The sequence below is a fragment of the Chamaea fasciata genome, unplaced genomic scaffold (assembly GCF_029207755.1).
Source record: "Chamaea fasciata isolate MVZ Bird 193981 ecotype frontalis unplaced genomic scaffold, bChaFas1.0.hap1 SCAF_5, whole genome shotgun sequence".
NCBI classification, from domain to species: domain Eukaryota; kingdom Metazoa; phylum Chordata; class Aves; order Passeriformes; family Sylviidae; genus Chamaea; species Chamaea fasciata.
Window position 1 is genome coordinate 62,087,082 of NW_027094090.1, and position 19,505 is coordinate 62,106,586.

At 42.9% G+C, this 19,505-nt stretch overlaps 1 protein-coding gene across 2 annotated transcripts in view; it reads right to left on the reverse strand.

The window, feature by feature from the left end:
* Positions 1–19,505, reverse strand: part of SYN3 (synapsin III) — a 184,693-nt gene that overhangs the window by 22,268 nt on the left and 142,920 nt on the right. For both annotated transcript variants that reach the window (XM_066183998.1, XM_066183999.1), the window contains 2 exons: positions 11,226–11,288; positions 1,672–1,814 (listed from right to left, as the gene is read on the reverse strand). In XM_066183998.1, the coding sequence (XP_066040095.1) occupies positions 1,672–1,814; positions 11,226–11,288 (206 nt within the window). The remainder of the gene's footprint in view (positions 1–1,671; positions 1,815–11,225; positions 11,289–19,505) is intronic.

Consider the following 19,505-nt stretch of genomic DNA (forward strand, 5'->3'; position numbering starts at 1 on the left):
CCTGGGTTAGCAAGTCACTGTGTGAATCTCGCTGTTTACTTTCTTTGCTAATGAACTTCATTTATCATTAAGGTGATCTCTGTTTATGACTGCTTTCATACGAAAACATTTTTTCTTTAGCAAACAATTGTTTGTGCAGCTTTACTCCCAAGTCAGATTAGGTCTTAGTGTGGCTGCTTCCTTTTCTCAGTCATCTGGTATTATTTCTGATCCCTGTTCTGGATGAGTGCATGGTGAGTGTGAATAAGAAGTGAGGGGAGAGTATATGGTCAGACTAATTTGGCCTTTTGTTTCAGTTAGAGGCAGTTGGGGAGCAGGCTCTGGAGCCAAGTCTGGGTGTGTTGGCAGGAATAGGGAATTTTAATTGATATTTTAAACTTTCTTTCCTTTGGCCAATTTGAGTCAGACTCTCTGAGATGTTAATATAATATTAGGCAACTATGCTATTGTTGACATGATTCAATTAAAAATAAATTTTCTTTCATTGAGATCACATGAAGTAGGCAAGTGTCCTACATGTCCTTCCTTCCTTCCCATGAAGAAGTGACTCAGTCATTATCTAGTTTCCTTAAACATCTCTGTGCTAGGAATCCAACTGGGAATTTTAGGCAGTTATAGTTGAAAAATACGTGATTGTGTACATTTTATTATCTTGTTTAACTATGTTTCAGCAGAACTATGGCCTAGAGGTTTGTAAACATGGACCCAAAAGTCAAAATGTTGTGGGTGTTAGGTAACATGCAATTTATCTGGCGACCTGAAGAATGTACTGCTGGAGCTGACTACTTGTCCAGAGTTCTGTGGTTGGATAAAGAGCTTCTGGAGAAGCTGTGCTGTGTGGCTTTTTTCATTTACTGGTTTGTAGTAAGAAGAAACAGGTGTCTCACTGACTCATGTGGTTACATCTCTAATTGAGCGTGCTGACTACTGAAGTTTTGCTGAATGCTTTTGAATACTTTTAAATATACCAATGTTGAAGATTGCTGTCATGCCACCTCCCTTACCACTCCATAGGGCAGGGAGGAGCTTTGGGGCACCCACAAAAATGTGTCACCTCCTCTCTCTCCTTTGTATGCATCAAGCAGCACATATGCAAAATGCCCACAGAAACTCTGTGTGCTGCCCTGGCTGGGGCCATTCGTACCTGTTGCTCTGTGCCCCTTGTGTGATGTGGTGTTGTGATCTGCAGCTGGGGAGAGGATAGGGTGCTGCTGTGGGCTGCAGGATGGGGTGCTGCTATGGCCTGGACACTGTAGGACTCCAGGACTTGCAGCTAGTTCAGTATATTTTTTTTTTTCCAGGTGGAAAGTGGGCGGGTTCAGTTCCCACTAGAGGGTACTTGGAACTGGAGGATTTTGCTGGGAAAGGTGAGCCCTTCAACAACAGGATGGAGAGGTGATGGCCGAGAACAGTCATTATGGTGGGAATTAACTGAATCTCAGAAACAGACAGACAGAGATTTACATTCCAGAAACAATGACCTGATAGTGACTAATGGAGAAGATGCTTGGAGGATGAGGGATCTGGGTTCAGATGTGGGAGGAGAACAGCAGGGTTATTCTTCAAGGAAATTAAGTCAGCTACCTACTCCTGCCCGGAGCAGACACCAAATCAATCATATCCATAGCAGTGTCTCCTCCCCGTCACGCTCTGGCATAGCCATGCACTCACATGTAAGCCTTGTAGTTGCTGCCAATTTTCTGGATTCGGATGTCATATTTGGAGTCAATGAATGGCTCGGTGGTGGCATAGGTTTTTGCCATGGCTACTATGCTGGCCATGTCCCGGAAGTCGTGCTGGTTCTCAACTTTGACCTTCATTATCAAAATCCAGTGAAAAAGAGACAAGAGCAAAAAGAATATGAATACTTTGTGAGCAGAAGTCATCTCTGCACCTGAATCGAACAATGTCAAATAAACCCCACACAGACACAGCTGAGGACAGAGCAGGGCTTCTGTGATTCAAAGACAGAAGTTTTCCAGAGTAAACCAACCCAGAGCAAATCCATCCCATTCTCCTTCCTCATGCACCAGTCCTGGTAAATCTGGCACCAGAGAGGCAGCTAGACCTTTGCCCAAGTGGCTCTTGCTAATGCTCTTTGCTTTTAGGATGCTTCAGAAAAATATTCAGTCTCTTAAGAGAAATTACTTCATTCAAACTTTGCAACTGCTATTTCCCAGGTTGGGATGGATGGAAACAGAATATTTTGGGTGGCCAGGAAATACAAACCACAAGTTCCAGGAAATCAACACGAGAGCTGGTTGTCTACCACCTTTAGGCTTCAGTTCCCTGGCATTTCACATTAACCCCCTCCAGACTTTCTCTGAGGAGTTGTGCAAGTCTCTTGACTGGACACAAACTCTGAAGGAAAAGGATGTCTCTGGGGGAGTTTGAGACTCTTGAGGAGATTTGTGTGACTGTGAGGCAATGAGCATGTGGGTAGGACAGCTTGTTGGATGTTAGACTTGAGTTGCACTTGGAAATGAAAGCGCAGTTGAGACCTCTGAGCTACAGTTTTTCTGAGAAGATGGCTTTTAACAGATCTGTATTCAGTTATGGAAAATCTGTATCTTAATAAAAAAAAGTGAAATGAGGAATGACCAAAACAGCAGACGTTCTAATGATATAATCAAACCTCTACAAAAACTCACTGATTTGGGAAAGCAAAACTGAACAAGCATGTAACAAGAACATAGTGGACAACTTCACCTCACTCATACCTTTAACCATGGCCTTTAGTGTATTGGCAAACACTTGTTTAGTGCATCAGAGAAACCTGTACAAGTCTTTTTCCTCAGGGCTGGACATATGCAGGAAGGGTGGATTAATTTGTGGAAAAAAGACTATGACTGTCTGAAAAGGATGAGCAAGTGAGTGACGTTCTTTATGCTATTACCCTTGCTTTATATCTTGGTAGTGCTTCGAGACCACAGTTGGGGATTGCAACCGTACTTTGCTAAGTGTGCACTGACAGGTGACAATCCATTGGTCTCTTCTCCAGAAGAGTTTCCCAGCTGCATCACTGTGTGTTAAAGGAGGGTGATGCCAGACTCTGTGCAGCCTGCTGAAGGAAGCCCATGCAATGGTATTTGGTGTTTATTTGCAAAGAACAAACTGGTGGTTTTATGTATCTGCTTTCAACCATGGGAGAGTGGGAGCCATCTTCACTAGGGAACAGAGGACAAGCTTGTTGCTAACCCATTTTATTCTGTTTAGATTGTTTAGTGTAAGTGCCAGCTTACACACAGGCCAAAGATTCAGCCACATCCTGTTGCAGAAAAGCTCTCAAAAACTGAACAGTTGTAGGGAAGGTGAAAAGTGCAACCAGTTTCACTCATGACCATTTCTAGATGCCTGAATAGGAAAAAGAACTCATCTTCGTTTCTCCTGTTACTGACCACCAAATACCCCTAATCCTTCTCCCTTTTTCTGTGGTGTGGGCTGTGCTCTCACCATCCAGGAACTGTTGAGGAAAGGAGCAGAGGGCGATGATAGTCATCTGTGAGACGGGAGGATACAAAAAAAAAAAAAAAAAGGAAATAACAAATATAAAGGGGATATGTAAAGGCAACCATTACACGGCATCCATGAGGAGCAGCCTTGCTCTAGGCTGTGTTGTTTCCCTCTCTGTCTGAGTGGGGATGTGCAGGGCAGGGTGAGGTGGTAGGAATGCCCCAGAGGCAGCAGGGAGAATGAGAGAGGGACCCCAGAGCCCAAACTTGCAAAATACCAGAGGGAACAATGCAGGCTGTGTTGGAGCTGGGTATTTTTGTTGCACAGATAAGAGCTGCCCTGAGCTGAATGACATCAAGCAAGAGAGTCCCACCCAGATGAGATGATCACAGGAGGGACTGCAAGGGCAGGCGACACTGACATGGTGTTACAACATATTCTACTGGACCCTCTTGGGAGTGAGAAAATACAAAAGCCATTATATAATGACCTGCTTGGAACAAGGACATTTGTGGGATTTGAAACAAAGTGCTGCGCTTGTGCAACAGATGTCTTTGGGCCCAAACTGGAATGTTTGCATCCACAGCCCAGGACCATTTGACCCAGAGCAGAGGAAAGGATGCAGCTTCCCTCTCCAAACTGGAATTAGACCATATTGATATTGCTAGAAAGTAGTTAATCTTGTTAAATATGACGTTTCCTCAAAGATACAGCATGCTGGGGAAAAGAAGGGTCCATTTCTTCCTCCTCTCCAGCACCCCTACCCAATGGGGAGAGAAGGAAAGCAATTGAAAGTGTTCTCTCTAATGGGCCTGAGGACTTTTGGCTGGGTTAATAAAGAGGGGGACTCACCAAGGACACAAAGTAAAAAATGAAAAATAAAGATGACTTCCACAGTGCTACACCACTGCACAGTCCTCAGGAAACAGCTCTGGCATCTTCCCTGGCCTGTGCCAGAGTACTTCCCATGGACTTTTCAGAGAAAGCAACTCACAGAAGTCCCCTTGTAGGAGATCACAGCCTTATTTCCCACCAAGCATCAAAATAATCACCACACCAAAGCTGAAATCTGAGCCACCATTTGTTAATTGTTAGAGCCAGCCAAATTTGACAAAATAACAGCCGTGTTCTGGGTTAATGCTGGTTTATCCCAGGGTATGGTTATTACTTCATAAACAGGAAGCACTCAAGTTACAGTCAAATTAGATTTATTTTCCTGCCTTATCTATTGAGTCCCCCATTTATTAGCTTTTTACTTTTAAATTTTGTATAATTCATTTCCTCCTGCCTTGTGACCCTTCTAGATACCAATGAGAGATCCATTTTCCTAACAGAAGAAAAAGTCCCAGACATAACCAAAGCTAGGGTGGATGTAGTGTGACACCAGGGGGCATTATTTAAGAAGGTGCTATTAAAAATCAATCCGGAGAAAAGTTACCAATTTTCCTAACAGGAGACAAACCAGTCTTCTAAAATGGCGGGTTGGCCAATACATGAAACTGATAAAAGAAGTTGAAAATAAACCATTTTCCCCCTCTTTCTCTTTTATTTTGCAATCTTCTTAGGATAAATAGTATATCCCATTAACTGCATAGAGGAGTGCAAACAGCGAGTACAAACACAGCCCCTGCCCTGGCAGCCTGTTTGCTTAGCTGTGCTGCCTGTTTGAGCAGCAATAGACTCATTCTGAAACCATAAGTTGCTGTTTGCTGTAGCATTTTAGTGACCTGTTAAGAAGGGTTTGAACCAGTGTGTTGACAAATGCCTTTCCTGAGTAAGAAAGTTCCTCCTTCCCTTCTGGCTCTCTTCTCTAACCCAGGCACCAGTGATGCCCTAGCATGCTTTCTGTAGGAAAGGGAGAAGTTTGGCTGGATTGCTGGGGACATGCTCACAGAGATGTGACCATCCCTTTGCCCTGTGGTGGCATCTCAAATCCTGATACTGCATGACCTGCATCTGTTACCTGTTGCCATCCTCAGCCTGCCTAAGAAGCACTGATCTTTGCCTTTGGGTGGAGGGCAGTCCAAGGGGCAGGTCATGAAGAAACATTCTGCTCCATCCGTGTTGTAGACCTCGTTTTGAGGCCTTTCTTGTAAGGCAGGATTTTGGATTGGTTCTGGTGGAGTTAAAACCTCACTGTGGCAATTTCCTGGGCAGTCTGAAGCACACCCGAGATCTGTTTGAGCACAGGTTCCTTCAATGAGGGATCTATCTGGGTAGAAACTTCTGCTTCCTCTGTCTCACAATTCCCTAATCTGCTGCTTCTTGTACATCCCAGATGTTCCTGGACACCAGGGTCCCAGGGCTATGGCTCTCCTCCCTCATCTTTAGCCCAAGCGCTGCAAGGTATTGCTTTGCAGTCCCCTTTTGCTTTCATTATGTGGCCATATGAAAAAATAATCGGTTAGCCAAAGTGTCATAATTATCTTAGTCTGCTAGGACTGCCCTAGTCTTGCCTTTCTTGAGCATCATCCAGTGTGAACTCTGCCTTTGAGGTTAACTCTGCCCTACAGACTAAACACACAGCACTTTGGACATGACCTGCAGAAGCACTTTCTGTGTCCAGAATGAGGTTGAAGCCAGGTTCAGCTGGAAGGTGAGTGTCCAAGGCTGAGCCAGAGCTGGACTTGGCAATGTGGTGTATAATTGACTCTTGGTAGGCTTGTGAAAATACACGGTCTGAGTGTTTTCCTCCAGAGGAACTGGTGCAGTCATACAAAGCTTGTGATTTTTTGTCCATCTTGACCTGCTCTCAGCCTTTCTGTAGGGACCCTACCATCTTGGGACAGTGGGTCTTCAGGAGCAGTTCAGTGCAGATGGTTTCCTGAACCTCTCCTTTCCTCTAACCCAAATGATGCTCTCTTTCTCAGCAAATACTCAATCCAACTGACACACAATCAGTTGAGGCCTAACTTTGGCCCACCCCAAAATAATGAAATCAGAATGGCATCTGTATTTCCTTATTATTCTCACACTGAAGTTCCTCATCTGCTGCCTTTAATGCATTGAACCTTCCTAATACAGAGCCCAGGTCTTGGCTGCTGTGGCCCCTGTTGCCTTGGGTCAGTCACTGTTTCCTGTGTCCAGCAAAAGCTTTCAGACTGATGTGCAAGAAAAGGGGATGTTTTTGCTATTTTCAAGATATTTGGAACATCCTTACTCATGAGTCAGTGGGAATGTGGTGATTGGGCTGCTCTGTTGTGAATGAATGTTACATGTCAAGTCATTATTTGTCTTCTCTAAAAGAAAATATTTGTTCCTTGACAAACTGAGGCAGCCCTTTCCCTTCCTTTCCTCTTTAGCACACTGGATTTTCAAAGCTCTCACTTTTGGAACATTCTATTTCCAGTCCTGAGAGAGACAAGGTGACGAGCTGTCTTTCCTGATAAAAACCTTGCAGTATTTTTACATTACAGAGTGGCTCTGTTTAGTTTGTGCTATATTTATACCAGGGGAAAAAAAAAGAAGCAGAGAAGTCTTTCCCAGCCAGTTAGAGAGAAAATAACTCTGACCATGTTATTATGAACAACAAGTTTTTCTTCTACAATGTAATAAATTCATCTGAGCCAGGATTTGTACTGGGAAGGTGTTTTTGTAATTATGGGGCAGGAGGGTACAGGAGGTGACTCTTAAACTGACCTAATTAGAGAGGTCTAAAAGTAAAGTAGGAGTAGCAAAATATCCATATATATTTAAAATTGATATAAATATATGTAAAGGACAGATATTGGTTTTCCTCTCTTTGTAGATCTGGCAGTTGTTTCCTTCTCATAATCTGATCAGGAAGAGGTGAAGAGGCTCTTTGAGTGAATTTGCAGTACTGGGCTCTGTTCCTAGGGCACTTCAGGGTCATGTTAACACACAAATGGCAAATACTAACACACTCAGAGCTTTATTCTTTTCCATGGGCTCTGGCATTATGAGATCCGGAGTCAGGAAGAAGTGTTATTCCTTTCTCACTGTAGTGCTCTCCCTATTCAACAGAGACCCCCAATCATTTCTGGGGTAGCTAGGCTCAAACTGCACAATGCTTAAAAAGGCCTCGACCTCTAAGGAGCTGCTGGGTTAACGACAGTTCTGTTCTGCACATGGAAAGACATGTCCTCTCAGTGCTCATCCATGGTTTCCCTGGAAGATTCCTTGAGTACTGTTGATCCTGTGAGTCTAAGCAACTTAAGTACATGAGAAAGGTGCTTCTCTGCTGACTCCATAGTAAACAGTTGTCTACGCAGTATTTCTACAAATATTTTATTTGTATCGAGACTGCACAGGGCCAGCAGCATAGAGCACACTTGTTATGATCTTCCAGTGCCACTGAAATATGATGTGATTCCAAATTTTGGAAGGAGGATAATGATGATCATGGGAGGGGCTGAGGGGCATGTGTTCTGTTTTTAGATTAGAAGATTGTCTGTTCCTGGGTGCAGGCTATTACTGGTGTCTCTGTTCAAGTCAATAGAGAGGCTGTTGTTTCTGCATTTCTCAATGGAAATTTTAAAAAATGCCTTTTATTGCAAATTTGTTTTCTCCATCTCCATGTGCACCTCACACGCACACATCACTTGGCAAGAGCATTTCTTTCACAAATGGTATACTGCCACCCCTTTTGGTTCTGATCCTGAAAAATAGCTGTTCTTCTCCCAGGCTAAAGACAATTGTGTTGACCCACCCTTAAGCGGAAGGCAGTCAATAGAGCCTATTTTGTACAAGTCCTAATGTGGTTATTTTTCATTTGAGCTTTGAGGATTTTTTTGTTCAGCCCTCTGATTAAAAATGTGGTGAGTGAATTTTGCAAAAATTATGTCAAAACAAACAATATGTGAAAATGAAAGTCTATTATAATTATGCTCCTTCTAGCAATTATTGCAAAATAATAAACACTCAGCACTTACACTGCCAAGAACGTTATGAACATGAATTAGCAGTAAGTATCAGGTAATCATTATCATTTCTCTAGTCTGTAACACAGAGAAACTGAAGAAAACTGTGAAATGACACAAATCTCCCTGAAAGCAGATGGTGGAGCTCTTTGGGGAAGAGGCATTTTCTGCATCCAGAATTCTTCTGGCTCCTGGCCACTGCCTCAGACAAATAAAGAATAACAGTGCCTGGACTTCCCATCTTTTCTCATTCTTCTGCATGTTGGAGCCTCCCATTACATGTGATTTTATCATTAATAACAAAAAAATTGTAAGCACTTCCTTGACAATTTCTGTTGGTAATAACATTGTAACCTGAATACTCATGTCCTTTGAAGCACCAGTTACAGGTACAAATCCATGGCTCGCTACCTTGGCATCGTTTGTTGCAGTAAGTACTATTTTAATACTCGCGTGTGTACTTTGGCTAATACATTGGTTATTCTATCCTATGCTTCTCAAGTCACTGCTTTAGTACAAAACATGACCTGATGCAGGTGCTTTATTAACATTTACTTTGTTCCACACATCAAAAAAAAAGCATCTCTCTCTTTTCACATTATGTATATTTTATAGCTAAAGACCTGCTATTTCCTGCTATTATCTCTACTTTTGAGGACCAGTGCAAGGAAATAATTTAGCTCTCTCTAATGTCACTGGTTATTGCTTTTGCATTATGATGGTTAAAAACACCATGTCTCCTGACAGCTTCCCTCTTCTGCATTACTTTATTGTAGGTTTGATTTTTTTTTATTTGTGTTACTTTTGTAGTATATACATAATTCTGCTTCTCTGTATTTCTCCTGATATTTTCTGTGGTTTCTTTTGTCAGTCCTGCTTAGGATTGAACCCTAAATTTTCAAAAAAAGCATGAAACAAATTCTTGTTACTTGTGTTTTAAGCCAATTGATTGTTTCTTTATTTCATCTTTCTCTCTTCTCTTTTTGCTCTGTGCAATGAAATGCAGTGAGACTGAAGAGAGAAAATTTAATCAGTCTCAACTTTCCTTCAGCCTGCTTGTATCTGGAGAAAGGCCCAAACTAAAACCATAAGGTCAACAACCCTTGCTTCCCGTACCTTCCCCAGCTACTGAACAGAGCAGTGTTGAAACTCTGTGCCCAAATGCACATCCAGACTTTGCTAGTAGTCACTAATTTCATAACGGACTAAAGTAAACTTGGCCTCAGACCAATTCTTTCTTCTAAGATGCTGGCTGTCAGCCTATCTTTATTTATCTGGAATGACTTCCTACATACCCTCCTTGTGCCTCTGAGTACAATTGTGCCAGGAGTCTGAATAGAAACTCTCTTCCTCCTGAACTTGTGACAGAAAAATCAACATAATTAAAGAATAAAATGGGAGGGAAAGTATGAGCTGGAAGATCTGGTGTGTGGTGCAGAAGACAATAGCTGAATGTTTTGCTGAGAGTTTTGTCTGGAAATGCTGTTAAGATTGGAGTAATTTTCTCGATTCTGCCCTCATTTCTGTAGCCACTAAGGATCCTTGGTGCATGAGACACATGAAGCCCTCCCTGCATTACAGGTGAAATGGCAGAGCAGTCAGAGACATGCAGGCTTGCAGGGTCTCAAGGCAGAGGTTTTCCTCCTGGTTTGTCCTGGTTGGTTTTTGCTAATGAAATCCTTCCTAGGAACAAGTTAGAGGCTCCCTACAAGCACCTCTAGGCTGTCTGCACACACTCTAATTCAATGACACCTCTGCCTGCTTAACATAGGCAGCACCAATATATTAACCGACATTTCCTGCTTATTTACATGTTTCTTCCTTGATGCTGAAAGCCAGCTCCACCACTAGAACAGGCATCTGTGCCCACTTCCTCCCCAGCAGCTACCATCCAGACAGGGGAACATTGCAACTAAAGCAAGAAAGATTATTAGATCTTCCACGCGTAATCCAGCAAGCCAGAAAGGGCTTCTGTTTCCAGAGCACAAGCAAACAAACTGTACCAGGTTTAAATTTGGTGTAACTATATATATTTTTCAGGCAAAGTGTGAGGCCAGGAGAAGGTCTGTCTGCACTTGGGAGGCACTAGGCATATCAGTTCCGAAGTTCATGTACCACTCATTTGGATTCAGAGATGATACTTCAATTTTGTACTTCTGAACAAATCAAGTTTTAGACAGATAGGGGAAGATATCTTTTGAAAAGATATATGCAAGAAAGAGGAGACTCAAGTGCAGCAGGAATGTGCTGGTGATGCCTCACTGAAAGGGGAGCCCAGTCACCCCAAGAAACAGGGGCTACTAATTCACTGGGGGAATAAAGATCCCAGAGAGCCTGGGAAAAACAAACAGGTCCTTCTGGGTAGTGAACTGTTTTTCAGGATTCCTTGGCACGCAACCAGCCACTCTGCTTTGTAAGGTCTTGTTCTTCCTTGCAAGGAGGAAAAAAATAACTGAAGGGCTCCCGTTTTTTGAATAAGGTCATGATAATGCACTCATGAAGCCCAGTGCCACAGCTCCTCATTGTGAGTGCTATGGGGTATAGCTGCACTTTACAGGTGCTGGAATAAACAACACTACCACTTTCAGAAGAAGAGAAAACATATAAAAGACAAGCCTAATGACTTCAGCCCAGCCAGCTTTTCCCCCATGCTACACCAACCCCCCTTCCTGCATCCCAGACCGCCTCCAACCCAATCCCACTGCCTGTCTCCAAGTGCGTGACAGCGGAAAAAGGCCCTTTCTCCCACAGGAACAGCCAGTGCGACCCAGATAGGTTGTGGGGAGGTTTAACCCCTTGGCTGGCTGGTCACATGCCATGTGTAATCACAGGAATGCTGTGCCACATAAGTATCTGCTTCCAGAGATATATATATATTTTTCTTTTACTTACCTTCCCCATCCCAGCATGAGCATGTCCCAGCTTGACCACTACAGGAAAATTTGGTGTTGTGAGCTGAAAGACAAGAGAAGGACCCTTTCATTAGGTTTTTTTTTTAATTATTTTTTTTTTAAATTTTATTTTTATTTTTCCCCAGTCTCTGTATTTGGAATAATTTTCTTTTATTTAGTAGCTTTTAACCCCTTCCTGGATGCTGTAAACTGGACAACAAAAAGGCCAAATAAAGTTTTTCTGGATGGTAAGGCAGTGAGCAAATAGCACTTTACTGGATTCCATATAATGGAAAATGGAGGCCTGGCAGAATTCCTCTGATCTGACCCACTTCTGCTGCGTGATAGCAGTTTTCCAACCCTGTACATAAGGATTTGTGTACACCCATCTGCATGTAAAACACTGTTGCACTTCCAAGCTTGAGTAAGTGAACACTTTCAGATGCCGAAAACATCTGAATGGTGAGAAAGACAAGGATTGTTTGTTCTTTTCCACACTGACTCCTTTGGCCTTAATAGTGAGTGTACTGCTCCTATCCACAGGGAGGGTGGGGGGACAAGGAGAGTAGGAAGTGGACCCAACCCTTAGGTGGAACTCACAGACTCTATCTATTCATAAAGCCTGTTCTTCTCTACCTTTAAGGGTGGGTATAGTGAATAAAAGAAAACAAAGAAGGATTGGAATCAGCAATAAAAATAGAAAAAAAGTCAGATGTTCTCTTTGGCATGTGTGGTGTTTCCATTGGGAAGGTCCTGCCACCCAAGGCATACAAGGTCATCTTAGAGCACATGTGGGATTTTACTTGAAGAACTGCAAGTACCCTCTCTGGCTTTTCTTCTCCAGTTTCATGCTCATGCAAGGATTCACTTGGAGTGATTGGCTCAGTGCTGGGTGGCTGTACTGGAAGAAGTGCACATGTCAGGAGTAAGTAGGATATATGTACCACATTTTCCCTATGTACTGGTTTGTCAATTTCTACACCTCTGCTTGGCATCCCTGTTACCTTCATCTTGTCTTGTGCTCATGATTCTTGTGATCCAAATGCTATTTGTTCAGGATATAGCTGGGTATTTTTTATTGCATATTTCATTTCCTGTAAAGACACTTTTATCTTTACTTAAGTGCCCCAAGTGATGAGCTCTATTCATTAAGCAGTTAACCTGGAGATCTGGCAAAGTGAGGCAGTTGAATTTTGATGGATAAATGGGTCTCCTATTTATTTAAGTTTGAGAATAGATAAACAACTTGTTCTTGTGCTAATTACCAATTGTCTGTACGGACAGGCAGGCACTACACCCTAAAGATAGAATGGTGCTGCAGTCTCCATCTGTGGCAGGTCACTATAAATAACAAAATTAGTAATGAACACTGATATGTTTTGCTATTCAGCTGCTTATATAAAGAAATGTCACAGGAGAGGGGAACAGTGAGTGCATCACGTCCTCAAGCAGCCTGTGTCACTTTCTTCAGGCAGAAAGCTGAAGAAAGATCTTCTTCAGACCACAGAAGGGCACAATAAATCACAGTCCTGGCACAGGCAGGGACCAGAAAGGACTGCTTCAGAAGAAGAGGCAAGAGACTGATAGGTGGCCATCCTGAAGTGAAACGGTTAAGTGTATGTCCAGGCACATGAGTTTGTACTCTATTTCACCTTTGTCTCTTTAATTCATTGTAAGAGCCTGAAACTTAATTTATGCTAGCATAAATGAATCAATTGGAGGACTGTACCTGAGGCTTACTGAAGATAGGGCTGTGGATGGACCATGCCAGGCTTTAAGCTGAAAGATGAAAGGTAACCTAGTAGATGGGGCACCCACTTGCTCAGGCTCTGGGAGATGTGGCTTGTTTGAGCCAAAATGCTGCAAGCCCTGGCCTCTGTTCCCTGTTTGGGAGTGGAGGCAGCAGCTGTTCCTACGGAGCAGGAAAAACAAACTGCATGCTGTGAGCCTGCCTGATACCCTGGCAAGGAGGCCAGAGATGTGTGCAGGACAGATAATGCTCTATCGCCAGCTCAAAGCAGACAGAGGCAGGAAGCAATGTCTCTGCTGCCCTGTTTTTTGTCCCCTGCCTATGATGTTGCTGAGGGGGCCTGCTTGGGCACGGGGCCTGGGAGTGGGAAGCATCTGTTTTCCTGTATACATGCAAAGAAAGTTTGAGGTCCAGTAAACAACCCAAGTTTACTGTTAGTCTGGAAAAACCACTGGCAATGACAACGTGCTGTGCAAACTTCTCCCTTTCTCTTTGCTTCTTGGAAACATGAGCTCAGCTTTCTTACTAAGGCTTGGTCTCATCCCATGTAGGGGTGACCAGATGGTGTCAGAGCATGCTGGGGTCACATGCGGCTTGGCCTGGGCATAGCACCCGAGGCTTGAGGTGAGACATCCAGACTGTGAACATATGGTAGCCTTGCTGGGAAAGCTGAGGCTCCAGAGGAATGCTGGTGCATGGTTAGCCAGGAATCTCTCTCTGCCACTGAAAACCCATCAGATTTCCATGTACATGAACCTGCCTAATGAAGGAACCAACAAGAGAGCATGGCACATGGACAGAGCTGCATTATATCATGGGTTTATCTAGTGACAGTGGAGTGCCCTTAGTCTGTGCTGAAGTTAAGTGCAATCAAAAGCTCTCCATAGTCCACAGAACTAAAGCAACCAGAGTCCACAACTACCCACTGGAAAGCCCTTGCTGAAGTGGTGGAAGTAGCTGAATGCCACTACAATCAACAGGGAGCTCTCCAGCTTCCACCAGAGTCTTACTGGGACTCAAGTCCCATATTTGTTGCTAATAAGGTGGCCAGCCAGCACAGTTGGCAAGCACCCAGATGGATAGGGAAGCCAAAATAAGGGAGAATCTGTTATACACACAACTCTGATGCAATTCACACACAAACATGGTGAGAAGTTCTGTGGGTGGCCAAAGCCACCACAAGGGCAGACCCCTGAGATGAGTATTTATACATGCTGAGTCATAAATTTCCCAGGAAAGAAGATTATTGTAATCACAGAATACCATCACATTTTAATAAGAAAAGCATGTTTTTACTGAAATCATGCAAAGACGTGTCTGTGTCTTTCTATGTGTCGCAAGGGCTCTTCTCAGAAAAATAGTGAAAAACGCTTCAATCATTTTAAAATGTGCATGAACTGTTGACAGGACTGTTATAGATGAGGTTGCCAGGTTTTTGGATGGGACTGTAGTGCTACAGCTAGCTCAGTGATCCTATGCAGGGTGTTGGTTCATACACATAACTCAACCCTTTGAATTAAAATCTTACAAATGCATTCCCAGAGATTGTGGCAAAGCCTTGAGGTGCCAAGGATTACATAAATGTCTAGAGCTTGGTGTCTGTTAAGAGTCAAAGAGCAGTTTGAAACCCAAACTAGGAACTCATCCATGTTTTGGTAGTAGTGAAGGGAGAGTTATGGAAGTTATTTCCAGCTTAGAACACCGATGGCTCAAAGTGTACCATTTTAGCCCGATTTTCAGGGCTCTGCTCTGTGTGTAGTGTCACTGCAACAATGACTTTGCAGTTTATCAGTTTTGGCAGTGGTGTGTAAAATGAGTGCTGGTATGCAGACATTAGCCTTTATTTGAAAACACATGGCTGTCAACTGTGACACTTTCCCCTTTACCTTCTGCCCCCCTTTCCAACAAATAATGAGGGCTTCAGTACTTCTTGTAAATTTATGAATATTCTCTCTATTCTTTACTGGTGGAGCAGTAGAACAGAGCTGGATCTAAATTGATCTGAAGGAAGGAATCTTAGGCACTGTTCAAAGCCAGGTTGGACAAGGCCTTGAGCAACTTGGTTTAGTGGGAGATGTCGCTGCACATGGCAGTAGAGATGATAGATTATCTTCAAAGTCCCTTCCAACCCCTTAACATTTGATGATTCTATGAATCTAGCCCATAAATACAATGCTTTTGACTCTTCTGTGTCACTGAGACCCTCAAGAGAGATGCTAATTTTAAGTCTGTGATTTTTGTACTGTCCTGTATTCCATGAAAAAAGTAGAAGGTCTCTTTTTATTTCCTTCTGTTATGTGCAGTTCTGTGCATTAGTTCACATTATCTAACTCATTTTATACAATGAACTTTCAGTTCCTACTACTATTCTTTCTTCTGCAAAACCTTTCCAGTCAATGCTAAAATGAATAGTACAGGCTGCAATTACATCATGGTTAATGTTAGGAGGGATTTGGAGTGGTGGGAGACGGAGTCATTAAAACTTTTGTCTCTTGGCATTGGCATCATATTACCATAGCATCCAGTGTTTTCAGCCAGGCCAGAAGGCCCCATAGCACAAGGTATTGTAATTTTGCCTTCACCCTTCCCCCAGAAGTAATATTCTGAATTTTCCTTTTTATACTCTAAACCTGATTTTTATGTTTATATAGCTGCTTTCACTTGCATGATGACAAAGTCTGTTTTGGGTGGGTACCTAATGGATGATGGGAATGGTGTTCATGCACTTGAGACCTAAATGTTGGAAGTAACGTGTGTGGCACTTCCCTGGTGTCAATTAAGTTAAAGGAGCTGTGAACATATAATTTCCTGTAAAAGCAAGCAAGCTGCTTCAAGCCTACAGGAAAATAATGATGTCATGACATGATGTCATTGTGTTTATGGAACTATCTTACTTAAAACTTGAGCTGAAGATCAGCACCGGTTGCCTGCCAGCCTTGCCAGGCATGGCAAGATCAGGGCTGCATGTGATATGGTTTCCTGTAAGACACACACCTGTGTGTTGATTACTGTATTTTAATTAGAGCCCATTGAAGAAAAAAAATCATTAGGTGGGGAAAGGGGGCCTCAAGACAGCTTTCAAGACTGCTGAAGTAAATCCTGAGGAGGAGCAGGTGTCTGCAAAGGTCCCAGGAGGAAGGAGGAGATAGGGGGTATGATGAGAAGAACAATGAGATGCACGTGACAGGAGGAGTTCAATGACAGCTGGATCACAACAACATTATACAGGTGGAGTCTGAAGCAGTGAGGCAGTTGATGGATGAGATGGCAACAGGGTGGTAAAAAAATATCCTTTGATTCTCCCATTGTTTTTAAAAAGCACAACAAAAGAGAAAAAACCCCCTCAAACTCAACAGCAGCATGACTTAATCCCCACATCCTCAAGTAAACAAACCACAAACCAATGTTACAGGGTTCTTAACACTTGCTGCGGTTAGAATGGGTCATGGAAGTGAATAAAAAGGGGTAAGCACAAACCGGAACATTTTGTCATTGATTCCACCTCTAATATTACTTAACTTCTTTATTTGAGACAGGATGTATTTGGGTTCCCTAGTGGACAATAGGAGTGTGAACATTTGATATTCTCATTCCTTTGGAGCTTCAAGTGTGAGAATTATATGAACCTATCCAGACAAGCAGATGCTCAGCAAAAATCCCCAAAATGCAGTATGTGGTGCTCGTATTCACATACATATCTAGCAGTCCTGGTCAATAAATCCCCATTACCACATATCAAATCACAAGCAGGTTTTTTAAAGGTTCTATGACTACATAGGGAATTTTTATAATTCCTTAATGCATGACGTTCACTTAGCTATTTTGCAGTGGTGCCCATAGGGAAGCTTCTTATCTTTCCTTTTTTGCTAGGAGAGTGAATACATTCTGCTAAGTCCTTATGTTGAGAAACTGTCCAAATATTTTTTGTGGGATGCAGTGAAAGAAAAGAAGAAACTCTTGAGTTTCTTTTTCCTCCTGACCTGAATTGTGTGCCATTTGCTGCATTTTTCTCTAATTAGAAAATTCCATCCCACATGTAAACACACTGCAAAGAAAGAGATGGTGAACACCTGTTGTTAACTGTAGTATCTAAGCTATGGTAAAAGATATACAAAGGAGGGGAAATAAAATGCTTTAAGAATTTATGCTGGAGTCTTCAAAGCCATTGTTCTTCTAAGAATCCCTGAGGTTCACAAGATTCTGGCCAACAAACCTCTCTTCACGTGGCAGGCTTGACTGTCCCTTTTTATCAGAAAACTCTGAATTCTCACTGATTTCAAAATTGGCAGCATGGGGGTTCCTTTGGAGAGAACAAACTTTCCTAAACTTCACAGAGGAAAACAACCTTTTGCAACAAGTCTCATGGAAGTCAATCATGCCCCAGTTACTGCTGGTCTCTAATCTCACCACACAGTCTGCTGCAAGTACTTTTCTCTCACCAAAGGACAAAGTGCATATGGTTCTCACCCCGACTTTTACACACAGTGAAGCTGTGTGCCTCGACTGCAAAGCTGGGAGGCCCTCACATGACTCCAAGGGCTTAGTTGTGATTTCACAACCTTCTGTAGCACATCTGAGAGTGGTGCATTTATGTCAGTGTAAAATGAGAAGCAGGTCCTGGGCTTATTAGTACATTCACTGAAAAATATGTGCCTGCCACAGAAATGGCTCCAAAGTTTTCTTGTAAACATCATGCCCTTGTAAGTGCCAACGACCGCGTGCAGACTTGGCTGGCATTGCCATGTCAGATGCTGGCATGAACAATGAGCCACGGGTGCTGCCTGGTACAGGCAATGGGATACTGGAACATTAGAAATACTCTCTGGGCTCCTGAAAGCTCTTGGGCAATGAATCACCACCTCCTTCCCTCTTGCCATTCTTCAGCACTGAAAGTTATAGAAATAGCAGCACAGAGGACCAGGCAGCCACAGTCGGACTTCTTTGAAAGATCCATTTTTTTATACTTTTCTAAAAGCACAGTTAATAATCTTGATTAATGCTTCAGGAGGGACTTTGGACATAAAGAAGAATGAGGATTACGGGAAGTATCACCCTGCAGCTGGCATCTCGTGCCACATCTATACAAGTAAATAGAACAACGACATAGCAAGGACACTGGCCCTGATTTGCCTATACTGTTAAATTGTTAGACCAATCCCAGGCATATTCTGTCTCAAGATGAATAACCTTCTCCCAAGCAATTCCCAAGCATAATATGGAACCACCATGAGTCTGCAGATATGCCTCACAGAACACTGGGGGCTAGAAGAGCTTGACAGCACAGCTGTAGTTGGGCCATGAGAGAGCTGCTGGAGAATGAGCCTGGCGCTGTATGCTTTGCTGCTGTTAATACAGTCTCTGTCTGCCTTACTGGGTTGAGCAGGAGAGTAGTTCTTATCTTGCACGCTGTATTATCTTTGCTCCCACACTAGTGTTTCATTTTGGTTGTACACACATGGCCAGACGTCATACCATTCCCATATGACAGTTTCCACTGACTACCTTTTTCAGACTGAATTCACAGTGGGTCCTTTTTTGGCTTACAGCCAGAGATATTTACACCACATTTCTTTTGCCCACTGACCTGGAAAGTTAGGTATTGCCTCACATGAGAGATGTTTGAGCTATGGGCTCAGTTTGTTCTGTTTTACAGCTAGATCGTATTTTCAGCTTTTTGAGCCCTTAGGATCGTGCAGGAATTCAAATACTTTGCTAAAGTGGTCTGGAGTGAAATACACGTCCCCTACTTTTTGTGCTCTGGGGCATAAATGCAGGGACTAAATCCTGTTCCATGGATTTACCTGCTCCTTGGGCTGCACATAGAGCTAAACACTGGCAACAGCTCTTCTTAACCCTGAATCTGTTGTGCTGTCTTTTTTAGGCACCTAGAGCAGGTGGGGGCCAGGTATGAGCTCTGTTCTTCCTATGTCCTCATTCTTGTGCTTCACAGTTTCAAGCTTCTTTCTCCAGATAAAAATCTTCTGTGTTTATCCAGACTAATTTTTGGCTCATGTCAGAGACATTGAGGACATGAAAGGCAGCCATTGTATCCCATGTTTGAATTAGCTCTGTGTCTTTTGAGATTTCTTGGGAACTTTCAAATTACATGTTTTAAGTAGGAGCCAAAAACTGTAGGAAGGGCTGTATTTCACAATCTCTCCAAATTCAGCAATTGCTTGGGAAAGAGAATGAGGTCCCAGGGGGAAAATTTTGTATTTTGAAAGGTGGAAGTATCATGTTTCAATGATTCAGTGAATGAGCACTAATTAACTTCTTCTCCAGCCCAAATGAGACATGGAATGCTTTCAAACTGCAAAAGGGAAGTTTTTTTGACATGCATTTAATTACTCCATGTTTCATTCTTGAGGATTTTGGAGATATCCAAAACCTTCAAACCTCTCAAGAGCTGAGAAATACATTTTCCTACCTAGGCTTCCAGGGTATGGGTCCACACTGGCACCACCTGGGTATTTGTCTCCCTCTTGTGTCTCATTCCATGAGAAAAGATAGAATCCTGCTCCACCCGTTTGC